General features: G+C 37.1%; 1 protein-coding gene across 3 annotated transcripts in view; it reads left to right on the top strand.

Annotated features, from left to right (window-relative positions):
* Positions 1 to 25450, top strand: part of BMS1 (BMS1 ribosome biogenesis factor) — a 46518-nt gene extending 21068 nt beyond the window's left edge. For 2 of the 3 annotated variants that reach the window (XM_044240049.1, XM_044240050.1), the window contains exons 13-23: positions 926 to 1007; positions 14739 to 14812; positions 15426 to 15599; positions 18514 to 18702; positions 18792 to 18972; positions 19175 to 19233; positions 20226 to 20348; positions 21308 to 21455; positions 21802 to 21977; positions 24228 to 24389; positions 24911 to 25450. In XM_044240049.1, coding sequence (XP_044095984.1) covers positions 926 to 1007; positions 14739 to 14812; positions 15426 to 15599; positions 18514 to 18702; positions 18792 to 18972; positions 19175 to 19233; positions 20226 to 20348; positions 21308 to 21455; positions 21802 to 21977; positions 24228 to 24389; positions 24911 to 25141 — 1599 coding nt within the window. In that variant the 3' untranslated portion in view covers positions 25142 to 25450. The remainder of the gene's footprint in view (positions 1 to 925; positions 1008 to 14738; positions 14813 to 15425; positions 15600 to 18513; positions 18703 to 18791; positions 18973 to 19174; positions 19234 to 20225; positions 20349 to 21307; positions 21456 to 21801; positions 21978 to 24227; positions 24390 to 24910) is intronic. The other variant, XM_044240051.1, reaches the window with a different exon arrangement.
* Positions 25451 to 25700: the final 250 nt, after the last annotated feature.

Genomic DNA, 25700 nt, shown 5'->3' with positions numbered 1-25700 from the left:
CCCTAAGTCAATTGTTAATCCTCAGAAATTAAGGATTTTCTTCTAACAGTTTGCCATCCTTCAGTGCCTATGAAGCTTCTTGGCATAGAGCAGATGTTCGGTAAATATTTAGTGAGTGATTATAGCATGAAGAAATGAGTAAATGAACAGATTTGCTTTTGCATCCATTGTAATCATGCTAGCCTCAAAACTGTTCTTTGAGAGTGAGGTTGTTTATGAAAAACATGATTCGTGACCAAAATATGATTGAGGTGAAAGCCAGGACCTATCTGAAGATCTCTGTAAGTGTGCTTTTAAAAGCCTTGGCAGTGAATGACATTTGCTGTCTTAGGTCGGTTTCCCCAGGAAAGAGATTCTGAAACAGTTGTGTACAGGGTTTTACTATATATTTAAGAGGGGTTCCCAGCATCTGCTACGTGTATATACTAGATGATTTATCAGGTCTGAGACTGGGAACCTCATCAGTACTTTCTGCTCTGTTGTGCTTATCGAGGACATTTAGCCTTTGTCAGAATATTATCATGGGTCAAGTAATTAAATTTTCAAATAGGCACAATAAGTCGGAATTAACAAATAGTAAAACCAGCTTTCTAAATGTTGGCTACTGCATTGCCTTAGGAATACTCATAACGTTTGAAAATCAGTTGCTCTATTAAATACCTGTTTACTTATAAGGTCAGTGAACTAATAGTACCTCCCCATTCACTGCTTAAGTAATGATATTTAAGCTTTTCTCTATGGTTATACTGTCTATATCAAAGATTAACATATCTCATATGTCTACTTGGAATGAGAATTTCCCCCAAAAAATGTGTCTTAAGAAAGTACTTAAAGGTTAGTTGTCACCTACCACTGTTTCCTAATTTCAGTTGTTTTGTTTGAATGATTGGAGCATGTCAACTAAATGCTGACTTTTCTGTGTAAGGTTATGAACAGTATCAGAGATTGCTTTGTGACTGGGAAGTGGGAAGAGGATAAAGATGCAGCCAAGATTTTAGCAGAAGATGGTAAGTAAAGAGCCATATTTTTCAGAGAAGACGGTCTTCTCTGTATTTTATTCCGTATCTTTAAAAGTTGGAAATAATAGACAAATGTGAAATGCTTTGAGAACATTGATAGGAGATTATGGGTAATATTCTGGTTCCTCTTTTTTTTTTTTTTAAAAAGATTTTATTTATTTATTTGACAGAGATCACAAGTAGGCAGAGAGGCAGGCAGAGAGAGGAGGAAGCAGGCTCCCCGCAGAGCAGAGAGCCCGATGCGGGACTTGATCCCAGGACCCTAGGATCATGGCCCGAGCCGAAGGCAGTGGCTTTAACCTACTGAGCCACCCAGGCGCCCCGTGGTTCCTCTTTTTATGATGATCTTATTTTCTTCCCCTGGTTAACTGACTTATTAGATGTGGTCATTGTGCCTGGGTGGCTCAGTGGGTTAAGCCTCTGCCTTTGGCTCAGGTCTGGTCGCAAGGTCCTAGGATTGAGCCCTGCATCTGGCTCTCTGCTCAGCAGGGAGCCTGGCTTCCCCCCTCTCTCTGCCTGCCTCTCTGATTACTTGTGATTTCTCTCTCTTTCTCTGTCAAAGAAATTAATAATTTTTTTAAAATCTTAAAAAAAAAAAAAAGATATGGCCCTCAAAGAAAAGTGGGAGGCTTTCCATAAATCTTATCATGTGCTTGTTCAAAATGGATTTTTGTGTGTGTGAAAAATAAGTAACATATTTTTCTTTTTAGTAATGAAGGTAGTATACATTATAGAACATCTAAAATAAAATGTCATACCAAGGGTGCCTGGGTGGCTTAGTGGTTTAAGCATCTGCCTTTGGCTCAGGTTATGATCCTAGGGTCCTGGGATCAAGCCCCACATTGGGCTCCTGCTCAGCGGGGAATCTGATTCTCCCTCTCTCTCTGCCCCTCCACCCTACTTGAGCACTCTCTGTCTGTCAGATGAATAAATAAAATCTTAAAAAAAAAATAAAATCATGCCGTAACTTCTGCCATGTGTTAAAAAACTTTTGTTAATTTTTTGAGGTTATTTACTTCCAATCATTTACAAAATTTTAAAATTTCTAATTGAATTCTGAAATTTGAAATTGAAATTTAAAATTTCTAATTGTATAAATTGCATCATTAAATTTTTTCAGAGGTTTTGTGTTTACAATTTAATTCTATCATACCCTATATCAATTCACAGTTTCTCATTTAAGCAATTTACCTTGTTCATATTATAAATAACTCTGCACTGGAGCACCTTGAAATAACTCTTGGATCACATTTTTTATTTTCATAAGTTAGGTTCATAAAATTTAGAATTGTCATTTTTTTGAACTGCCAAAAGTTTTTCAGAAATGTTGTTTTTGGCAATTTGATAAATGAAAATTGTTTCTTATAACTGGCATTCTTTCGATTGCTAGTAAGTGAGAATATTTAAGGTATGTTGGCTGTTGCATTTCTTTGCTGAATTCTTTGTTCTTTACTCATTTTTCTAATGATATATTAATGTGTTTTTCTATTGAATTGTAAAATTATTTAAAGGATATTTACTCTCCTTCATTGGTTGCAAATATTTTTCTGCTTTAAGCCACTTATCTACTTTATATATAAAATATAGTAGTTTGTACCCTCTAGAATTTTACATAACTGGAATCATACAGTATGTACTCTTTTTTTTTTTTTTAATTTTTTATTTTTTATAAACATATATTTTTATCCCCAGGGGTACAGGTCTGTGAATCGCCAGATTTACACACTTCACAGCACTTACCAAAGCACATACCCTCCCCAATGTCCATAACCCCACCCCCCTTCTCCCAACTCCCCTCCCCCCAGCAACCCACAGTTTGTTTTGTAAGATTAAGAGTCACTTATGGTTTGTCTCCCTCCCAATCCCATCTTGTTTCATTTATTCTTCTCCTACCCACTTAAGCCCCCATGTTGCATCACCACTTCCTCATATCAGGGAGATCATATGGTAGTTGTCTTTCTCTGCTTGACTTATTTCACTAAGCATGATACCCTCTAGTTCCATCCATGTTGTCGCAAATGGCAAGATTTCATTTCTTTTGATGGCTGCATAGTATTCCATTGTGTATATATACCACATCTTCTTTATCCATTCATCTGTTGATGGACATCTAGGTTCTTTCCATAGTTTGGCTATTGTGGACATTGCTGCTATAAACATTCGGGTGCACGTGCCCCTTTGGATCACTACGTTTGTATCTTTAGGGTAAATACCCAGTAGTGCAATTGCTGGGTCATAGGGCAGTTCTATTTTCAGTATGTACTCTTTTATGACTTCTGCTCAGCGTAATTATTTTGAGATATTCCATCCTGTGGCATCTCTGTCCCTTTTTATTACTGAATAGTTGATTTCTTTTATTAGTGAGTAGTATTCCATTGTGTGATGCACTGCAGTTTATCTCTTCATCTGTTGGTGACATTTAGGTTATTTCTGGGTTATGGCTGTTGCAAATAAAGCTACTGTGAACATTCTTGTACAGGATTTTGTATGAACAACTGCTTTCATTTCTGTTAGGCCCATTACCTCAGAGTGGGCTAAACAGATCATGTGGTAGATGTGTGTTTAATTTTTTAAGAAATAGCCAAATTGTTTTTCTGAGTAGTTGTACCATTTTGTATTGCCATTAGCCTTCATGAGATTTTCAGTTATTTCTACATCTTTGCCAATACTTGATATGGTCAGTCTTTTTAGTTGTAGACAATCTTTAGGTATAGAATGATATAGCATGGTTTTAATATGTATTCTCCTCATGACTAATGATGTTGAGCATTTTTAAGTGCTTATTTTCCATCTGTTTCTTCTTTGGTGAAGTATCTCTCAGATCTCTTGCTCAGTATTTTAATCTATTTAATTTACTTAAGTCCTTTATCACTTGTGATTTTAATTATTTTTGCCCAGTATGTGGTTTGTCTTTTCATATTTTTAACAGAAACACAGTTGATTTTTTTGCTAATTGATCTTCTGTTGTACAGCCTTGCCAAATCACTCATTAGTTATTTTTTAGTTATTAGTTTTTGTATATTTCATAGAATTTTCTTCAAAGACATCGTTTGTGATCTGTGATTCTGTGATTAAAGACAGTTTTACTTTAAAAAAAAAAAAAAAGGCAGTTTTACTTCTTTCTTTCCTATCTGGATGACTTACTGTTTTTCTTGCCTTGATACAGGCTTTAACTTCCAGTGTAGCATTGGTCAGAAGTCAAGTAGACATCCTTGCTTTGTCCTGATCTTGCTTATTTTTCCCTGTGAACTTCAGAATCATCTTTTCTATTTCCAAAAGAAAAATAGGTAGTGTTTTTTCTCTAATAAATTTCCTGTTTTGAGATAATTGTAGACTGAATTAAATTGACATGCGTGTATAAGAACTACTACAGAGAGATCTCTTGTATATTGTACGTGTCCTATATGGTATAAGACCACAACCTTTATATTAATGTTGATACCATCTTATATAGATTTCCTCAGTTTTACTTGTGCTCATGTTTAGTCTGTGTGTGTGTGTTTAGTTCTATTTTTTCACATGAGCTGGTTTATATATTTACAAACAGTTACGATACAGAACATTTCCATCACCATAGGATACTTTGTATTGCTCTTTTTAAAACACATTTAGCTCCTTGCTATCACCCATCTCTAAGTTCCTACCTGGCAACCGTTTCCTTTTTTCATTTCTATAATGTTATAATTTTGAAGAATGTTAAACAAACAGGATCATACAGTATATAATCTTTTATGATTGATTTTTTTTTTCTATTCATCATAATTCCCTAAAGAGGTCCATCCAAGTTGTTGCATGTGACTGTGGTTTATTCCTTTTTATGGCAGAGTAGTATTCCCTGATACGGATGTAGCAGTTTCTTTAACCATTCACCCACCGAAGTGTATCTGGGTTGTTTCCAGGTTTAGGCTATTGGGAATTGAACTGCTATGAACATTTATGTACAGGTTTTTATATAAATATGAACTTCTATTTTTCTGGGATAAATGTCTAGGAATACAATTACTGGGTTGTATGGTAATTGCATATTTAGCTTTATAGGAAACTGCCAAAGTAGTTGGGCCATTTTATATTTCCATCAGTAATATATGAATGATCCGGTGTCTCCATATCCTTGCCAATATTTGGTGACCTCCCTATTAGTATTTTAACCAATCTTAATAGTGGTATTTCACTGTGGTTTCATTTTATATTTCCTCAGTGGCTAATGATGATGAGCATTTTATCATTTTTGCCACATTTTATTGTTTGTAGTATATTCTTTTCTTTTTAAAAGACTTTATTTATTTATTTGACCCAGAGAGAGAGAGAGAGAGATCACAAGTAGGCAGAGAAACAGGCAGAGAGAGAGGGGGAAGCAGACTCCCTGCTGAGCAGAGAGCCCAATATGGGGCTCAATCCCAGGACCCTGGAATCATGACCTGAGCCGAAGGCAGAGGCTTTAACCCATTGAGCCACCCAGGTGCCCCGGGTGTGTACTCTTTTATAAAATGTTCATGGATGTCTTGCTCTCTTTCTTACTGGATTCTTTTTTTAATGTTGAATATTGGGAGTTTTTTTTTATATATTTTGTTCTGTTATTGGATATGTAATTTGCAGATATTTTCTCCTACTATGTGGCTTGTCTTTTCATTTTCTTTATAGTGCCTTTCACAGAGGAAAAGGTTTTAATTTTGTTGAGGTCCAGTTTATTATTTTATTGTTTTTAGGGATCATGTCAAATCTAGGAATTACTTTCTATTCCTAGATCCTGACAGTTTTCTTCTGTGTTTTCTAAGAATTTAACACCCTTGTTTTCTGTTTATGGCAGCAATCTTTTTCGATTTCTTTTAAAGATTTAAGATTGTTTAAAAAGATTTATTTATTTATTTATTTATTTAAAAGATTTTATTTATTTATTTGACAGAGATCACAAGTAGGCAGAGAGAGAGGAGGAAGCAGGCTCCCTGCCGAGCAGAGAGCCCGATGCAGGACTTGATCCCAGGACCCTGAGATCATGACCTGAGCCGAAGGCAGCGGCTTAACCCACTGAGCCACCCAGGCGCCCCAAGATTTATTTATTTTAGAGAGAAAGAGAGTGTGTGCACATGTGCAAGTAGGGGCAGAAGGAAAATCTTCAAGCAGACTCCCCACTGACGTGTAGGGCTCTTACAACCCATTAGATCACGACCTGAGCCAAAACCAAGAGTTGGCCGCTTAAGTGAGCCACCCAGGCACCCCTATTTTGATTTCTTTATAAGGTGTGAGGTTTAGGTTAATGGTTATATTTTTGCCTGAGGTGTATATTCCTGCAGCAGTTTTTGTTTTCATTGATTTGCTTTTGCGCCTTTGTCAAAAATTAGTTGAGCCTCTGTGTGGGTTTATTTCTGGGTTCTTTCTTGCATTCCATTGATTCATGTGTCAGTCCTTCCACCCGTACTATACTATCTTGGTTACTGTGGTTACATAGTAAACATTAATACTAAGTAGAGTGATTACTCTCACTTTATTCTTTTTCAAGATTGGTTTATCCTAGGGCCTGTGGCTGCATAAAAATGTTAGAATAAGCTTGTCTGGATCTACAAAAAAACTCCGGGGATTTTGATAGGAGTTGCATTAAACCTATAGGTCTTTATTATTTTGAGTATCCTAATCCAGGAGCATTTTTTATCTTAATTTCCTTCATCAGTATTTTGTAGTTTTTGGCATCCTAATGTTAAGTATATATTAATAAATTTATACTAAATTATTTCATTTTGATTGATTTTTATGTGTTTATCTTTTATCTTGCTAAACTCAGTTGTTAGCTGGGAGGGGTGTTTGTTGTAGATTACTTGGGATTTTTTTTACATAGTTGTGTTATCTGCAAATAGGAACAGTATTATGCTTCTTTTCAACCTTTGTGCCTTTTATTTTTGTTTACTTATTTATAATTATTTTATTTATTTTTTCATCGTGTTAAGTGTGCTCTTTAATCCCCGTCTTGCCACCTGCCTCCTCTCTGGTAATCATCAGTTTGTTCTCTGTAGCTAAGAGTCTGTTTCTTGCTTGTCTCTGTCTTTTTTTTCCTTTGCTCATATTTTTGTTCCTTAAATTCCACATATGAGTGAGGTCATATGGTATTTATCTTTCTCTGACTGACTGATTTCACTTAGCGTTATACTGTTATACTTAGCATTATACTAGATCCATCCATGTCATTGTAAATGGCAAAAATTTCATTCTTTTTGATGGCCGAATAATATTCCATTGTGTGTGTGTGTGTGTGTGTGTGTGTGTACACATACATACACACCTCACATCATCTTTATCTATTTTTCTATCAGTGGACACTTGGGCTGCTTCTGTAGTTTGGCTATTGAAAATAATGCTGCCATAAACAAGGGTGCATGCATCCTTTTGAGTTAATGTTTTTGTATTTCTGGGGTAAATACCCAGCTATGCAATTATGATTATATTTATATGTACATTGAATATATTTATATTTAAATTTTTTCTTATATAATGACTAGGATTAGAAAGAGGAATCTTGCCTTGTTCTCAGTATTTTTCACTGTTAACGTATGATGTTAGTTTGGTTTCTCTGTGGATGCTCTTTATGTGCTCCATTCCTCTGTATTCCTGGTATACTGAGAGGTGTTCTTTCTTTCTTTCTCTTTTTAATGACGAATGGGTGGTGAATTTTGTCAAATGCCTTTCAGTGTCAGTTGATATGATCCTACGAATTTTTTATTCTTTACCCTTTTGATATAGTGGATTACATTGTTTAATTTTTGAATTTTGAATCAACTTTGCATACCTGGAATAAATTCCACTTGGTCATGATATATAATTCTTTTTATATGTTGTTGAACTTTAGTTGATTTTTTTTTTTTTAAAGATTTTATTTATTTATTTGTCAGAGAGAGTGAGCACAGGCAGACAGAGTGGCAGGCAGAGGCAGAGGGAGAAGCAGGCTCCCTGCCAAGCAAGGAGCCCGATGTGGGACTTGATCCCAGGACTCCAGGATCACGACCTGAGCCAAAGGCAGCTGCTTAACCAACTGAGCCACCCACGCGTCCCTATTTGATGGTATTTTGTTAAGGAATTTTGCATCTAAGTATATGAGTGAAACTGGTCTATAGCATTGTTGATTTTTTGTTTTGGGGGATTTTTTTTTGGGTACTGTCTTCATTTAGTTTTGGTTTCAGTAATACTGGTTTCATAAAATGATTCCAAAGTATTCCCAATTTTTCTGTTTTCTGGAAGAGATTGTGTAGAATTGGAATGTTAATTTCTTTTTTTTTTTTTAAGTTTCTATTTATTTATTTATTTTTTCTATTTATTTATTTGACGAGAGAGAGAGAGAGAGAGCAAGACAGGGAATACAAGCAGGGGTAGTGGGAGAGAGAGAAGTAGACTCCCCGCCGAGCAAGGAGCCCGATGCAGGGCTCGATCCCAGGACCCTGGGATCATGACCTGAGCCAAAGGCAGCTGCTTAACAACTGAGCCACCCAGGCACCCCTGGAATGTTAATTTTTAAAATGTTTGGTATAATTTCCAGTGAAATGGTGAGGGCCTGGAGATTTCTTTTTTGAGGAGCTTATAATAATGACAAGTTTTTTTTCTTTAATGGCTATAGGATAATTTAAATAATTTAGTTTCTTTATTCTGTCTTGGCTGAATTTTACTTTCTTATGGTTTTCAAGGAATTTCAAAGGCTTTTGGCAAAGGGAAAGTTTCATAAAGTACCTTCTCCAAGAAGCTAGCTTAGGTATTCTGAGTATAATACTCATAGTATTTGTTTAATAACTTTCCAATGGCTGGGGGATCTGTTGTGCTAATCCCATTTTATTCTTGATAATTGGTGATTTGTGTCCTCCTCCTTTTTCTCTTCATTAGTAAGGTTTATTCATTTTGTTGATTTTTTTTCCCCAAATAATCAGCTTTAGGTCTCATTGATTTCTGTGTTCTAGTTTTCAATTTTTTTTCTCTTTATTATTTCTGTTCTTTGCTTGTTTTAGGTTATTTTGTACTTTTCAGTTTTCTTAGATTATTGGTTTGAGACCTTTTCTCATTTCTAACGTGAGCCTTTAGTGCTCACTAAATTGCTTTCTCTGCCCTGCCTCCCCTGTATTTTCATATGTTCTATGCATTTTCATTCAGTTCTATGCATTTTTATATTTCCTGTGAGACTTCTCATTGATCCATGCATTATTAGTGTTTTTTACTTACAAACAAACTACAAAATGTTTAGGAATTTTCTTCTTCCTGTTACTCATTTTCAGTTTAATTGCACTGTATTCTATACTCATTATGCATGTTTTATATTTGTTTAGATTTGCTTTATTACCCAGACTGTGCCCTGTCTTGACAGATGTTCTGTGGATGCTTTAAAAATTGTTTATTCTGATGTTGTTGGGTATCATGTTCTATATATGTCAGTTAGATTCTGTTGAGTTGGCTTTATTGTTCAAATCTTCTGTATCTTTGCTAATTTTCTGACTAATTTTATCAGTTCCCAAGAGGAGGATATTGAAGTCACCATGTATTATCTTGGACTTATCTATCCCTTTCAGATCTGTCAGTTTTTGCTTCTTATATTTGAGGCTCTGTTTGGTGCACATATGCTTAGGATTGTTATGTCTTTCTGGTGGATTTACCCTTTTGTTGTTGTGTATTATGGTCACCTCTTATTCATGCAATTGGTGAAGGAAAGATTCCAGCTCTACCGTTATAGGGATGGCCTAACACACAATATCTGACACTGGGCAGATGCTGTTGACAGCAGTTTATTAGTCACATACACTCAGAGCCTGAGGGAAGAGAACACCTCATGCCATGCAGAGACTGAACAGTCAGGGGCTTTGAGAGAAAGAGCTTTGTACCTAAATGAGCATAGGATGACCATTAGTTCCCTTGACAGGTTGTGATTAATGTGTTTGAATAAATTCATGGGCTGGCAGAGAGGTAAAGTCAAACCTGTTAGGTTGAGGGATAGGTGGGGTGCGGGTGGTCCAACTGAAAAAAGAGCTATCAAGATGGGGATCCTTTCCCATAGGATGAGGCCATATCTGGCAGGCCTGCTCACAGCTAGACCTTTGGGACCCTGTGAGGCTCAAGGATGTCAAGGTAGCCCATGAAATTTTAGCTGTTACAGTTAAGTAAGTCCTTCTCTGGCTCTGATAATTTTCTTTTCTTTAAGATTTATTTTATGAGATAATAATTTAGCCATTCTTGCTTTTTTTTTAAAAGATGAGTTGCACAGTATATCTTTCCCCTTCTTTCATTTTTGCTTACTTGGGTTGTTAAATCTAAAGGGAGTTTCTCGTTATGTGCCTCTGTCCTCTCTGTCAATCTGTATTTTGATTGGTATATTATGCCATTTACATTTAACGTACTTATTGATATGGAATTGTGTAAGTCTGATATTTTACTGTTTTGTTGTTTGTTTACTCTTATTCTAATTCTTCTGTCTTTCCTCTGTTTTCATTTTCTTTCTTCTATATTGATATGTTTACAGTGTTTCTGAGTGTCTCTGTCTAGTTTTTGTAGTCGTCACTTATTGTAATATAATAGCCTACTGGTGCCAGTATTTGATCATTTTGAGTAACATGTGGAAACTTTTCTCCTACTTTGGTCCCTTTGTCTTTCCCCCTTTTAAGTATTACTGGTTTGTGTATTAGGTAGTGCTATAATTTTTTTTCAGTCTCCAAATACGATTTTAAAAACTCCTCAGAAAAAGGTTATTTTATTGTATGTATCTATATTTCTGATCTTTTGTTTGTTTTTTCTTTTTTTCCCAGTGGTCCCAAATTTCTTCTTTTATAATTTACTCACTACTTAAGAACTTTCTTGAGCATTTTTTTTTTTTAAGATTTTATTTAGTTGAGAGAGAGAGCCAAGTGAGTGAGAACAGATATGGAGTAGAGGGAGAGAGAGAAGCAGACCTTCCTGCTGAGAGGGAGACCAATGCGGGACTTGATCCCAGAACCAACCCTAAGATCATGATCTAAGCTGAAGTCGGACACTTAACCAACTGAGCCACCCAGGTGCCTCACTTCAGTCATGTTTTAAGATTGGGTATGGTAGTGACGGATTCCTGTAGTTGTTTTCCATCTGAGATTGTCTTTATTTACAATTCTTCATTTCTGAAGGATAGTTTCACTGGATATAGAATTCATAGCTGACAGTTCTTTCCTGCAGCGCATGAAAAATGTACCACTTCCTTCTGGCCTCTGATTTCAGAGGACTGAAAACGACAATGGACTGTCGTTTTGAATTGGTGTGAATTTGTCATTTCTTTCTGTCTGCTCTCAAGATTATTTGTTTTTCAGTTTTTGGAAGTTTGACTGGTGAAGATTTCATTGGGTTTACTCTGTTTGAAATTTGCTCACCTTCTTGAATCTGTTAAGTTTATGTCTTAGCAAATTTAGGAAATTTCTGTCATTACTTCTTTCAAATCAGGTATCCTTGTGAGAGCATATAACTGGTGGATCTTTTTCCTGCCCCACACGTCTATGAGGCTCTGCTCCGTTGTTTTTTGTCTGTTTTCCTCTGTGTTGTTCAGACTGGATGAATTCTGTTGATCTGACCTCAAGTTCTCTGATTCTATCCTCTGTCATCTCTACTCTTACTATTGAGTCCATCTAGCAAGCTTTTAAAATTTCTTCTTGTATTATTCAGTACTATAATTTCCTTTTGGTTCTTCAGGGTTTTTTGCTGAGTTTTTCAATTTTTTGGTTGTTGCCAAAGGATTTGTAGGTGCTTGATGAAACATTTTTGTACTGCTTTAAGATACTAGTCAGATAGTTTCAAAATCTGATTCATTTTATTGTTCGTGTCAGTTGTCTTTTCACTTTTCAGTTAAGATTTTCCTGGATTGGGGTATGACAGGTGATTTTCTCTTGTATCCTACATAGTTTGGGTTTTATGTTAGGAGACATTGGTCCTGTGTAATCTTTATTTTAGTCATGCAGTCCTCTTGTTGAGATTTAGTGTGCAGATCCTGATATACTTTATGGGCTGTGGTTCCAACGACAATTTAACTTTAGAACCTTTGTGGTGCTATTTTGATCTGCTTAGTACCGGTCTCTGCAGGTGCTGCCTGAGAAGACAGGGGCTTCCCTAGTCTGGGCCCCCCATGTTGTGACTAGGTGGGGAAGGTTGTCTTGGCCTGTAGGGCTAGTTTTCCTGCTGTAGGGATATCTTCACTGGTCCTGCCAGGGCACACATTGCTTTTAGATGGTGGTGGAGAGCCTCAGGCCTGGCACAGAATCTCCCTTTGCCAATAATCCTTGGCTACCTGGTTTATCTTGGTGGAGGAAAGGAGATTCAGGCTCTTCAGGGAAGGCAAACAGTTCTCTCATCACTTACTGCCAGGGGGGCTTTCAAAGCACCCACTTAACCAGTGCTGCCTGGTTAACCTAGTGTTCCTGCTAAGATCTGAGTTTGATCTGAGGGAACATTGAGTCTATCTGGTCTCCCTTCTGTTGCTAGTTTTGGGGTTGGGAAGCAGTGTTCTGAATTGCCTTTCTGTGGGTTGTGGTCTAGTGAGCCATCGGCCATTACATCATTCCTCTGGTCCTGGGGACCCTCACCGGCCCTTTTTTTCTTTATACTTTTCAGAGTTCTTTTGTTTTCCTTGGGGTCTTGTGTTTTTTTTGGAGTTGGTTATACTTAGTTGGGAGGAACAGAAGAAATAAGTCTACACTGTCTTTTACAGACGAGAAATCTTTGTTGGTATTTTTTTTTTAATTTTAGTTCCAATATGGTTAACTTACAGTGTTGCATTAGTTTCAGATGTATAATATAGTGATTTAACAGTTACATGTATTATTCAGTGCTCATCATGACAAATGTACTCTTAATCCCCTTGTTTTGCTCATCCCCCCCAACGTCCTCCCCTCTGGTAACCATCTGTTTGTTCTTTATAGTTAAGAGAGATTTTTGGTTTGTCTCTTTTTTTTCCCCTAGCTCATTTGTTTTGTTTCTTATATTCCACATATGAGTGAAATCACGGGTTATTTGTCTTTCTCTGACTAACTTATTTTGCTTAGTATTGTACTCTCTAGCTACATTCATGTTGTAGCAAATGGCAAGATTTCATTCTTTTTGATGGCTGAATAATATTCCATTTTATGTATGTATACACACACACACACACACACACACCCTTCTTTATCCATTCATCTATCAATGGGTCCTTAGGCTACTTCCATAATTTGACTCTTGTAAATAATGCTAAATAATAAACATAGGGAGGCATATATCCTTTCAAATTAGTATTTTCATATTCTTTGGGTAAATACCCAATAGTGGAATTACTAGATTATATGACAGTTCCATTTTTAATTTTTTGAGAAGCCTCCAAACCATCTTCCTGCATTAGTTTGCATTCCCAGCAACAGTGCACAAAGGTTCCTTTTTCTCCACATCCTCGCCAACATTTGTTTGTTGTGTTTTTTATTTTAGCCATTCTGACAGGTGTGATTTGGATCTCATTGTGGTTTTGATTTGCATTTTCCTGACAGTGATGTTGAGCATTTTTTCATGTGTCTGTTAGTGGAGAAATGTTTGTTATGTCTTCTGCCCATTTTTAATCGAATTATTTGGGTTTTTTTGGTACTGAGTTATATATATATTTTGGATACTAACCCTTTATTGGGTATGTCATTTGCAAATATCTTCTCCCATTCAGTAGGTTTTTTGGGTCTTTTCTTGGGTCATGTTTTATTAGAACTATGATAAAAGGATAATTGACATCTTTCTGATACTGAGTCTTCTTTTTCAAATACATGGTTATCTTTATTTGTTCAGTAGATAGCATTAATCACACCTACTTCATTGGGTCATGTTGAAGAATGTGGTTAAGGCACATAAGATACTTAGAGCAGTGCCTTGTCTGTAAAGCCCTTGTAAGTGTAGCTAATGTCTATTCCATGTGTTCTTTGGTAGTATATTAAAGTTCTTTAAGTTTTTTAAATAAAGTTTTTTGACACATTTCTTGTAAGGTTTATTCCCAAGCATTTTGTCCTTTTTTGTTTTTCTTACAGATGGAATCTTCCCAACTATTGTATCTTCTTTGGCTCTTTGGTTCTTTGGCTCTTTCTTATATGAAAATGTTTTATCTAAATATTACTTCTAAATATTGCTTCCCAAAGGAGTTTTAGCATCTTTTTCTTTTAAGGATAGGACCCAGAGCTAAACTTAGAGCTCTAAAAACAAATGGATGAGCAAATTAATGAGCTCTTCATGTGGTTCAGCATTATTTTGGGTACCACTATTACTCTAAGTCCTGTATTTTATGTAATCCAAGATTTTTCTTAGATATGCCATACATTGTGTTGTGTTACTCTTACTACTGAGACTCTGTCCTATGTGCTATTAATCAAATCATGGTTTTTTCATATCACTGTTGGTCTTGGGGACTCACCTGCAAAGCCATGCATATATCTCTCTGTGCATCCCTGCTGCAAATTGTTTGCCACCTGCATTGGAAAAATAGCTCTTGGCTAAGTGGGGTATCGAAGTAAAGTAAGGAAATATGGGTTGGGTCCGTGCGCTTCATCCGAACAGGTGATGAAATACTGACATTTCAAAGAGGAAAAGAAGCCTGTGTAAGTACAGGATTCTCCTGGAGTGTGTAGCAATAAGAAGGGTAAAAATGAAATTTGGGTTTCAGAGTACACAGTGCACTGGGTGGCGCTATAGTGTCATACGCAAGCCCTATTCATGGAGGACATTTGGTTGTTCTTTTCCCAGAAGAGCTCTACGGTGACTTTGAAGACCTGGAAACAGGGGACGTGCACAAGGGAAAACCAGGTGCAGATACTCAGGTATGATTTTTATCATAGCTGGCTGTCAGTCACTGGTCCTTGATCTGTGGTCAATATGTAATGAGAGAGGCCCATATTAAGCAATGTGAATCTTACTTATTATCTCTGTAGATTACAGAATAAATGGATTCCGTCCTAAAAATATGGAGGTTGGGAACAGATCAAAGTTGTTGGTTTGTTTGATCTTTTGGGTTTACTACCTCTTCTTGTGTTTATGATTCTTCAGTCGTTTAAAGTTTAGCTCCTGAGTCACCATCTTTCTCTCCACTGTTCCTTTTGCCATCATTCTCCTCTATTCCCTATTCTCCCTAATATTTCTTTAGAACAGTGTCTAGGGAGAGTCTGGATGGGGACACTTGCTTTTACTTTTATTTATATTTGACATTCCGAACCAGATAAAGGAGTGACAGTGTATCATAATGTAGATATCTAAATGTCTCGTGTCATTTAGAGCCAAAGGCTGTGTTTTGGTTTGGTTTGTTTTTTGTTTTATTTTCATGATGATCATAACCAAGATTTTTGCAGCCCAGACAGAACTTTAAAAATCTGCTTTCATGTTTAAAGAAAAGATCTCCACAAACTTTTACAAAATTTTCTCTTCTGGAAATTTAAGATTGAAGATGCAGAAGAAGTTAAGGAAGAAATTGACCCCAGTGCAGAGGAAAGTGCCAAGAAAAAGCATTTGGATAAGAAGAGAAAATTGAAGGAGATGTTTGATGCAGAATATGATGAAGGAGAAAGCACATATTTTGATGATCTTAAAGGAGAAATGCATAAACAGGCACAGGTGAGAACACTGGGTTCCTATAAGCTTTATTTCAAGGCTGTAATACAGTGTTGTGAATACATAATTTTGTTTAGGTCTCTGCTTCCTGACCTGCTTCTGTGCCTCAGGTTTGGACTCCTAGGTGAAGATGCAGATAAGTGTGTTTATTCATGCAGTCATCTGATTGTTTTTTCAGTCAGAAATTGACCAGAAAGATTATCAGTGTCTATTGTATATGAAGCATTGAGGAAGCAAAAATGGCTGAGACAGGCAGCAACTGCTGAGGATCTCTCAGTGGAGTGATTTTTTTTTTTTAAAGATTTTATTTATTTGACAGACAAGAGATCACAAGGAGGCAGAGAGGCAGGCAGAGAGAGGAAGGGCCAGCTCTCTGCTGAGCAGAGAGCCCAATGTGGGGCTCGATCCCAGGACCCTGGCATCATGACCTGAGCCAAAGGCAGAGGCCCTAACCCACTGAGCCACCCAGGCACCCCTGATTTTTTTTTTTTTTAAGATTTTATTTACTTATTTGACAGAGAGAGAGCACAAGTAGACAGAGAGGCAGGCAGAGAGAGAGGGAAACAGGCTCCCTGCTGAGCAGAGAGCCAGATGTGGGGCTCGATCCCAAGGACCCTGAGATCATGACCTGAGCTGAAGGCAGTGGCTTAACTGATTGAGCCACCCAGGTGCCCCAGTGGAGTGATTTTTAGATGCAGGCATTGCCTTAGCATTCTGGTTACTGCTCCCTGGAACCATAATTAAATAATTTGAATGGGTAGATGATTCTTACATATACTGGTGCTTATGCACACACCAGTGCTTTCCAGGGAAGCTTTTCTAAAAATTCACCTTGGTCAGAGTTCAGAGGGTATTTCAAGTGTCAGGTCAGATGTGGAGATAAAGGGAACATGTGGAATGCTAAAACGAAGATGGTCTGGCCCCCCTGCCTGAGATGCTGAACAGACTGAGTTGATGAACTCACTCTTAAGGAGACACAAAGATATGTATGCAGTCGATGGTGAGTGTTTGAGTTGTGTTTTGACAAGGGGGACAGCAATAATTCCTGTAAGCTAGAATATACTTAAATACATCTTATGCAGGTTAAGTATATGATTTCTGAAAATGAGGTTGGTGGACTTTGCCCAACCCAAGCTTTCATCTGTTTAAAGAAAGTATCTCCCTGTTAGTAATTAACATAGTGGTTCTAAGTCTGTACTGACTTTGATAGAAGTAACTAAGACATGTAAAGCTAGTTCTGAAGTCTTTGCTTCAGTCCATTTATAACTTAAAATCACCTAGCATCTTGTGTCCTGTTTTAAAGGACTTTGAATTTTTTACTCTGAGTGAAATGGGGACCCATAGGGGGTTTTGAACAGAGGAGAGACATGTATGACCTGCTTTCCTTTGAAAGGATTGCTGTGGCAAGAGTTCAGTAAAATTAAATTGACTCACCGTGGGGGGTGGGGAGGTGTTGGAGGTGAAAGAGAAAGAGTCAAATTCTGGATATACTTTTTAAAGGTAGATCAAAAGTAGATTAACTGTGCGGTGTGTGAGAGGAAATAAGGATGGCTTCTGGAAGGATTGAGTTGCCAGTAAAATAGGAAAGCCTCTGGTTGGTGCAGGTTTGTCTAAAAAGATAAAGTTTAGAGCTTGGGTTTGAGATCTCTTTCAGACAAGTGGAGCTTCAAGTAGTCAGTGAGGAGCCCTGGAGAGAGGTTGGGGCCAGGGACTTAGATGTACAGTCTTCAGCATCTAGATGCTACCTAAAGCCATGAAGTAGACGGGATGCTCTGGGAAGTGAGCATGGTGTCAGGAGAGGAGAGGACTAGGACTGACGGCAGGTACTCCATTGTAGGAGGCTGGGCGGAGAGGATGAAGCAGCAGTGCTCAGGAAAGAGAAGAAATTGAAGAGAACATGAGGAAGCCACTATAGAAGGAGGGATAAATTATTTTAAATCCTGCTGATGTATTAACTACAATGAAGACAGAATTGACAACTGGATTGGAATGTGGAAGCCCTACATGATTTTTGGCAAGCATTTTTATGGAATGTGGCTTAAAGTCCAAGTTGGGATTTAAGAGAATGGGAGCAGAGGAACTAGAGACTGAGTATAGAAAACTTAGAAGCCATTTTACTTCAGAGAGAAGCAGAGAAATGGGGCAATAGTTGGAAATAGAATCAAAAGGAGATGTTAAGATGTGAGAAAATAACAGGCAAGACCTCTTGGAATAAAGTTCAGTAAGAGTGAATGATATCTAGCATGCAAGTGAAGTTTGGCATAAAATAAATCTATAGCAGCTGCCCAGTAGTACTTTCCGCAATAATGGAAATGTCTGTCTGTGCTGTCTTTTTTGTAGCCATTAGCCACGTGTTGATACTGATCACTTGAAATGTGACTACTGTGACCAGGGGACTGAATTTAACATTTTTGTTTAATTTTAATTAATTTCAATAATAAGTGAGAAATAGAATAGTAAGAGTAAAAGGCTAGATGTGAGTGTAAATCCTGGAAGGAGAGATGGCTGCAGAAATTCTTGTAGACTGCTTAGTTTTTGAGTGAATTCAGAAACAGTCAACTGCTGAGTGTGAGGATAAGGGAGGAGGAGATACTGAGTATCAAATATTGGAGAGTAAGAAAAGAAAGTGGACTGGGAAGCTGAGAGTATTGGCTGACCAGCATTAAGGGTTGCTTTCAAAGTTGTTTGCATTTGCTCTACCTTGGAGCAACAAAGGAGAAAAGAGTTGGGACATATCCTAAACAAACTGTACAGATAAGAAGGTATGTTATTTTTAAATGGGATGAGGCGTGATCACGTCTGTGTTCCTTTATGAGAAAGTGTTCATTTTTTAAAATGCTAATCTTACATTTATTAAAGACAATAGCATTGTGAGTTTTTTATTGTTTTTTTTTTTGTCCCCCTCTCTCTTATATAGCTTAACCGAGCAGAATTTGAAGATCAAGATGATGAAGCCAGAGTTCAGTATGAGGGTTTTCGACCTGGGATGTATGTTCGAATTGAAATAGAAAATGTCCCCTGTGAATTTGTGCTTAACTTTGACCCCCATTACCCAATCATTTTGGGTGGTTTGGGCAATAGTGAAGGCAATGTTGGATATGTACAGGTAGGTACCCTTTGTTGCATGCTTTGGCAGTTGGGGTTCTGGGGACATACTTACACCACTAATCTTACTGAAATCTCTTCTTCCCTCAGATGCGTCTGAAGAAACATCGTTGGTATAAGAAAATCCTCAAGTCCAGAGATCCAATCATTTTTTCTGTAGGGTGGAGGAGGTTTCAGACTATCCCACTCTATTATATTGAAGACCACAATGGGAGACAGAGACTTCTAAAATATACCCCACAGCACATGCATTGTGGAGCAACCTTTTGGGGTAATACATGATTGGAACAACTTGCTTATAGGTTAATTTAAGCCATTGTAGTTTTGTTTTTCTCCATGAAATTCCAATTCATAAGATTTTTTTCTCTCTCTCTTTTTTTTTTGGAATGAAGTACATATGTAAAACAGAACTCAAAATTTGTGATTCACTGTATTTACTTTCTTTCTTTTTTTTTTTTCCTATTCTTTTTAAGGTCCGATTACTCCACAGGGAACTGGATTCTTGGCAGTACAGTCTGTCAGTGGCATAATGGTAAATATCTTGAATGTTTTATTTTCCAGATTGTGTTTGAGAAATATGTCTTGAATATGGGATATGTACATGAAACTTGAAGTTCAAAATGACTCATTTCTAGTATTTGTAGCAAACTTCTCTTTGCTTTTAATTTTCCTACATCTTTTGAAGTAGGATTTGGGAATGAAGAGGTAGACTTATTATGATTCTGGTGACATTTTATATTTTTATGCATTTTTTGGACTTTTTCTTTCTTTTTTTTTTTTTAAGATTTACTTTAGAGAGACTGTATATGTATGCATGAAGTGGGGAGGGCAGAGGGAAAGAGAAAGAGGCAGAAAATCTTCAAGCAGACTCCCTTCTGAGCTTGGAGCCTTGATAGGGGACTCGATCCCACAACCCTGAGATCATGACCCAAGCTGAAATCAAGAGTTGGTTGCTTAACCAACTGAGCAACTACTGAGCAACCCAGGCACACCTTGTTTTTCTAAAAATAAGTAGTGTTCGCCATGTGCTAAGCACTGTACTAGGTTCTAAGGATACTTTGGACACTAGCTAGACATAAGACTACCCCCTAGTAATGCTGGTTGAGCAAAGTATGTTCACATAGTCTTCATTTGGTCAATCAGAGCAGGTTTTATTGGCCCTATTTGACAGAAAACAGAATAATGAGCAGATGAAATTTGCCCTGGGGGTCCACAATTTACTTCCTTAAACATTGTAACCAAATTTTCATATTCCTTTCCATTCCAAATTGGTCATTGTTTTGAAATTATGTTATTGCAAAATCATTCTCCAGAGAATACTCAAGACATCATCATTAGTTTGGCTTACATGTACTATAGCTTTAGATTGCTTTTGTTAAAATACTGCTTTGCAAGTTCAGGTATTCATTCTTAGCTGGTTGTAAGTGGAAATGCACTTTGGTGATTTATTGTATCATAGAGAAAATAATAGTTTTTCTCTTGCTGATATTATTCCTGTATTCAAATTTTGGGTGTTCTTCCCAGCCTGATTTCCGGATAGCTGCTACGGGAGTTGTCCTAGATCTGGATAAATCCATAAAGATTGTGAAGAAATTAAAGCTAACTGGCTTTCCTTATAAAATTTTCAAGAATACGTCATTCATTAAGGTCTGTATATCTTTATACTCACATATTTTACATGTATATTTTATTAAAGGAGGAATGAAATACTTCTAAAATACAGTCTGATGTTTGCAAAAGAGTGAAATTTTTCATAAACTTGGTCTTTGCTATTTTTGGTTTCTTTGTATTGGTCTCTATGTCACTTAAATGTGCTCAGAAAATTTTAAGGTGACATTAATAGAGATACATACTAATGGAGGCTATTCCTTATGCCATGTGAGACTGTGACAGAGCTAATATTGAAAATAACATAATCTCATTCACTCTTTTTTTTCCCTGCTTTTTTGGATTGTGTTAAGAAAGGGGGAAAATCATAGGTTTGTTAAACAGCTCAGTAGAAAAATGGACAGAATTTTTTAAAAAAGGAAAATAGACAAAGTATTTTGTAAAATACTTGTTGACAGGGGTATGGAGAATTGGATGCTCTTTATGCAGTATGATGTGGGAGGGTAGTTTGAGTCACATTTATTGAAAATCTTATTAGTGGGTATTTCCATAAAAGTACAGAGTTAAGATGATCATAAAGTATTCTTGTAATATCAGGTAATAATGTCACTGGCATTTATCCAGCTCTCTTTATTTTCTGAACATGTACACCTAAGTCATAGGATATGAGCTGCAGCCCAGCCCTGGTTGATGATGGCAAAGGCTCTCTAGGCCAGTTCAGTCCGATAAATATCTTTTTAATCTTTTCTTCTACAAAGATACCAGTGATGAACATGCTAATGAGTCTGCAATAGAATCTTGATTAATGTTTTTTTGGGGAAGATGACCTCGAATTGTATTCCGTTTGACCTAGTAATTCCACTGTTGGTGGGGAAAAAACATTTTGATTATTTTATTACTATTAAAGAAGTTTTTTTCTTTTTTTAACCAAGGACTCCTTTATGAACTAAAAAGTAAAATATCTGATTTTGTGTGTATTTTTTTTCATTTACCTATAGGGAATGTTTAATTCTGCCTTGGAAGTGGCCAAATTTGAAGGTGCTGTGATTCGAACTGTCAGTGGCATAAGGGGACAGATCAAGAAAGCACTCCGGGCTCCAGAAGGAGCTTTCCGGGCCAGCTTTGAGGATAAGTTGCTGATGAGTGGTAAATATAACTTCATGGTGTAATCGTAACAGCATGTTACCATTCACTATTGATTTCTAGTCAGTGAGGAGTAGAGGTTATAGTTCAGGTTTTAGAAACTTGGAATTGAGTTCAGCTTTCCCCTGTTGGAGCATCTTAGCAGTATGCTGAGTTACGCTGTGTGTGGAGCCGTGTGATTCATAGCCAGCAAAAGTTTTGTGATATTCAAGAGTAGTTTACTTGGTGAAGTCTTATTTCAAAAACCATGCCACCAACTAGAGAAGTTGGGGGTGATTGTTTTGTTCTTTTGTTTGACAAGATGGTTATAAGTCTTCTTTTGAAAATGTTAAACTGTGTCTTTTTCCAGATATTGTCTTCATGAGAACCTGGTATCCTGTCTCCATTCCAGCCTTCTATAACCCAGTAACATCTTTGTTGAAACCAGTTGGTGAGAAAGACACCTGGTCAGGAATGAGGACCACAGGTCAACTCCGGCTTGCCCATGGTGTCAAGCTAAAGCCCAACAAGGATTCTTTGTATAAGGTATAGTCACTTAACACATGAGCTCCATAGATAGGGTCATCCAGATGCTTTGTACATAATGTTTTCTGTGTTAAGAATTTTCAAGTAGAGGGGCGCCTGGGTGGCTCAGTAGGTGAAAGCCTCTGCTTTTAGCTCCGGTCATGATCCCAGGTTCCTGGGATCCTCTCTGCTCAGCAGGGAGCCTGCTTCCTCCTCTCTCTCACTCTCTCTCTCTCTGCCTGCCTCTGCCTACTTGTGATCTCTGTCTGTCAAATAAATAAATAAAATCTTAAAAAAAAAAAAAAGAATTTTCAAGTAGGAAATCTACCATTAAATTGAATGAACATGTATATTCATAGAATATTTTGGAAAGAATTCCAGAAAGTGGTAGTAGGGGTTTTCATGGGTTGGAAAGGAGACAAACTTTTCATTATATACTCTTTTAAACTATTTTTTCCCCATCAGATACACGTATTACTTTTAAAAAATTTATGTGCTAATTTTTATTAAAGCAATGAGTGGGTTTTTTGGGAAAATTTTAAAAAACTTTATAGTGAAGTGGTAACATAAATACAGAAAAATACACGGATCACAAGCATACAGCTCATGAATTTAACACATCCAAATTGCCATCACCCGGATCAAGCAATAGAGTTAGCAGCACAGCAAAAGCCTGCTTGTGACTTCTAGTCACTATCCCACCTCCACCTCAAAGAATGGCATTCTCTGGACTCCTGACATGTACATTAGTTCTGCCTGTCCTTGAGTTTTATAAAATACAGCATATACTATTTGCCTAGTTTCTTCTCCTTCAGTTTTATGAGATTCATTCATGTGTTTGTAGGCATTCAAATGTTGTTCCTGTCAAGTAGAAACTTATTATGTTATACTGTCAGTTTATTCATTGATGTACATTATTTCCAATTTGGGGCCATTATAAATGCTGCTCCGAACACTTACATGTGACTTGTTTGGTGTACATGGGCACACATTTCTTTTGCATTGCTCGCCCTAGGTTGGGATTGCCAGGTACGGGGTATGCGTGTGTTTGGCTTTCACTGTATGATGCCTATAGTATTCTGGTATAGTAGATTAGGTTAGATTCCCACCAACAATAGTTGCTAGTAGTTGGCATTGTCAGTATTTTTTTAATTTTAAGTTCTCAGTGTCTTTCAAAATCCCATTTCATTTGGAATTTGGTCTTTGAGAACTTTCATTATTTTCTACACAGGTCAGCAATGCATTTGGAAAGATTTGTTTTAATGCAGGATAAATATAAATTGTTTTATAATAAGAGGGGATTCAGGATATCAGTCTGCCATTCTGCCAGAAACAAATTTTCAGGCATTGCTTTTTTAATAAAGTAATTAATAATGAAATTTTTAATCATGTTACATGAATTTCTAATAAAATATAGGACATGGTACCTACAAGAACTACCTCTAAGCTTGTGGTGGTGCTTCCTCTTTTTTTCAGAATGTGCTTTCTTCGAGTTCCTCATTCTAAGCATTTTAGGTTCCTCCTAAACAGAGTACATTGCATATTATCGTGGATGATGTCTTTGATAATAAATTTAAAGACATACCAGAAATATTCTCTATATAGTTGGTGTTGACCTTGAGGGTAAAGATCTAGGGCAAGACTTTTCCACTACTATTTTTGAGGCGGTTAAGAATTTTGGTCATCTCAATTTAAGCACAGAAATTAGATTACCTTAAAAACTGAATGTAGAGAGTGTTTGGCCTTTATATGTCATTTAAATCTCATTTTACTCAGCTGGCCTTCCATCAAAAACAATAAAGTTAAACTTTTTAATGAGAGTCACGGATAGGAGCACTTGAGCTGCTGCTGATTAGAGGAAGTGAATCCATAGAGGCTGATAGTGAAGATGAACACCTAGATGATTGTTATTAGCCTAAAAGAAACTACCTCAGTGCCCCCAAAATAAGTTGTGGGTTTTTCATTAAAAGAAACTTTGGATATATTCATCTGCTCTCTTGAGATCCTGATAGTTCATACTGTAGACATGGATACAGTTGATTTTTTGGGAGGATTACAAGTATATTCTGTGTTTCTCTGTTTTGCCCAGAGCAATGTACATCCATGGAGGCAATCACGTTTGATGGATGATTGAATCCTCATTTCTTATGGTCAGCAGACTCGTGTTACTGATCATGTGGAAAAGTCAATCCATTGAGAAGATTTTCGGCAAGTTTTAGATGCATATAGAGCATAATTTAAATACATCACTGTTTTTATTTTTCCTTTCAGCCAATTGTGAGGCAAAAGAAACATTTTAATTCAGTGCACATTCCAAAAGCCTTGCAGAAGGCCCTGCCATTTAAGAATAAGCCCAAGACCCAAGCAAAGGCAGGCAAGACGCCGAAGGACAGGCTGAGACCAGCCGTCATACGGGAACCTCATGAGAGGAAGGTACTGTCAACAGATGGCTTCCTGCGCGTTGCATTTCTATGTGAAAATAATGCTTTCTGTAGCACAGTTGATATTTCTGTTGCGTTCTCATTTTTCTTCAGGAAAGGATATGAGCCAGACTTATTTGAGGTGCTAGAACTGGAAGTTCGAGGAAAGGCCAGAGTCCATTTCCCTCCTGTTGTTTAGTCATGCTGTGTCTTGTGCATTTTAATGGGGATTAATATGCACCCAGCTGGCAAATCACTCTTGGTTTTATGTAGTATCCTCAGTGATTAACAAAGGTAGTTTTGTGATAAAGGCCATTATTTAAGTATTTTACTCAGTAAATATGCTCCTACTTATGCTTCCATGCAATTATGATTTCCTAGTTTAGGATAAATTTTCCCTGAGTTAATACTCATTTGGATCATGGATTGATTCTAGGTTTGATACATGAGCTGAGGTGTTTATGTCCCCTGACTCTTAGAAGGAAAACGTGATGTCTGCGTACTCTGATGCTCACTGGGTTTTGTCCTTGTCAGATCCTTGCACTGCTGGATGCTCTGAGTACAGTGCATAGTCAGAAGATGAAGAAGGCCAAGGAGCAACGACACTTGCACAATAAAGAACACTTCAAAGTGAAGCAGAAGGAGGAAGAAGAGAAACTGAAACGACAGAAGGACCTCAGGAAAAAGCTCTTCCGAATTCAGGGTCAGAAAGAAAGGAGAAATCAGAAGGCCAGCCTGAAGGGGCCTGAGGAGCCATCAAAATGAGCTTCAGACAGACACTGTCATTTGGATCTGCAGAGATGGATGGTTTCAAATATTCCAGTACTTGTAAATGACCACAGGGCATTGAAGCCCAAAAAGACCTCTTTGTTGGATTTATTGCCCAGACTGTGCCTTTGAGAAGAGAAATGGAAACTCTGTTGATAGGACACCAGTTCATTCTCAGTATCTAGGTTATGTCAGGATTTAAAGGAGTATTATTTATGGTTTTGTAGATTCCTTCATATTCCTCTTACCTGTCTTCAGTTTAATTATTTGTGCTACAAAAATATCATTAAAATACTTTCCTATTAACTTTGGCTTAATAGTTTTCATTAGGGATGAATGCTTGATTATTGTGGATAATTGCTTATTCTGTCACCTTTATAATGAGTCTTCCTGGTTGCGGGGGGTGGATATTGACTTTAAAATTTAGAAAAGAGCGTATGGTTCAGTGCACAGCTGAGTTTCCCAGAGGTTCTGTGATGTGCAGTAGTGCAGTAGCCTGACTACAGATGAGAGAATCCAGCTGCTTCTATTAATTTATGTTAGCCATGTAATGGGC

The sequence above is a fragment of the Neovison vison genome, chromosome 2 (assembly GCF_020171115.1).
Source record: "Neovison vison isolate M4711 chromosome 2, ASM_NN_V1, whole genome shotgun sequence".
NCBI lineage: Eukaryota > Metazoa > Chordata > Mammalia > Carnivora > Mustelidae > Neogale > Neogale vison.
The sequence above is the reverse complement of the archived record's forward strand: the minus strand, read 5'-3'. Positions and strand labels throughout refer to the sequence as shown.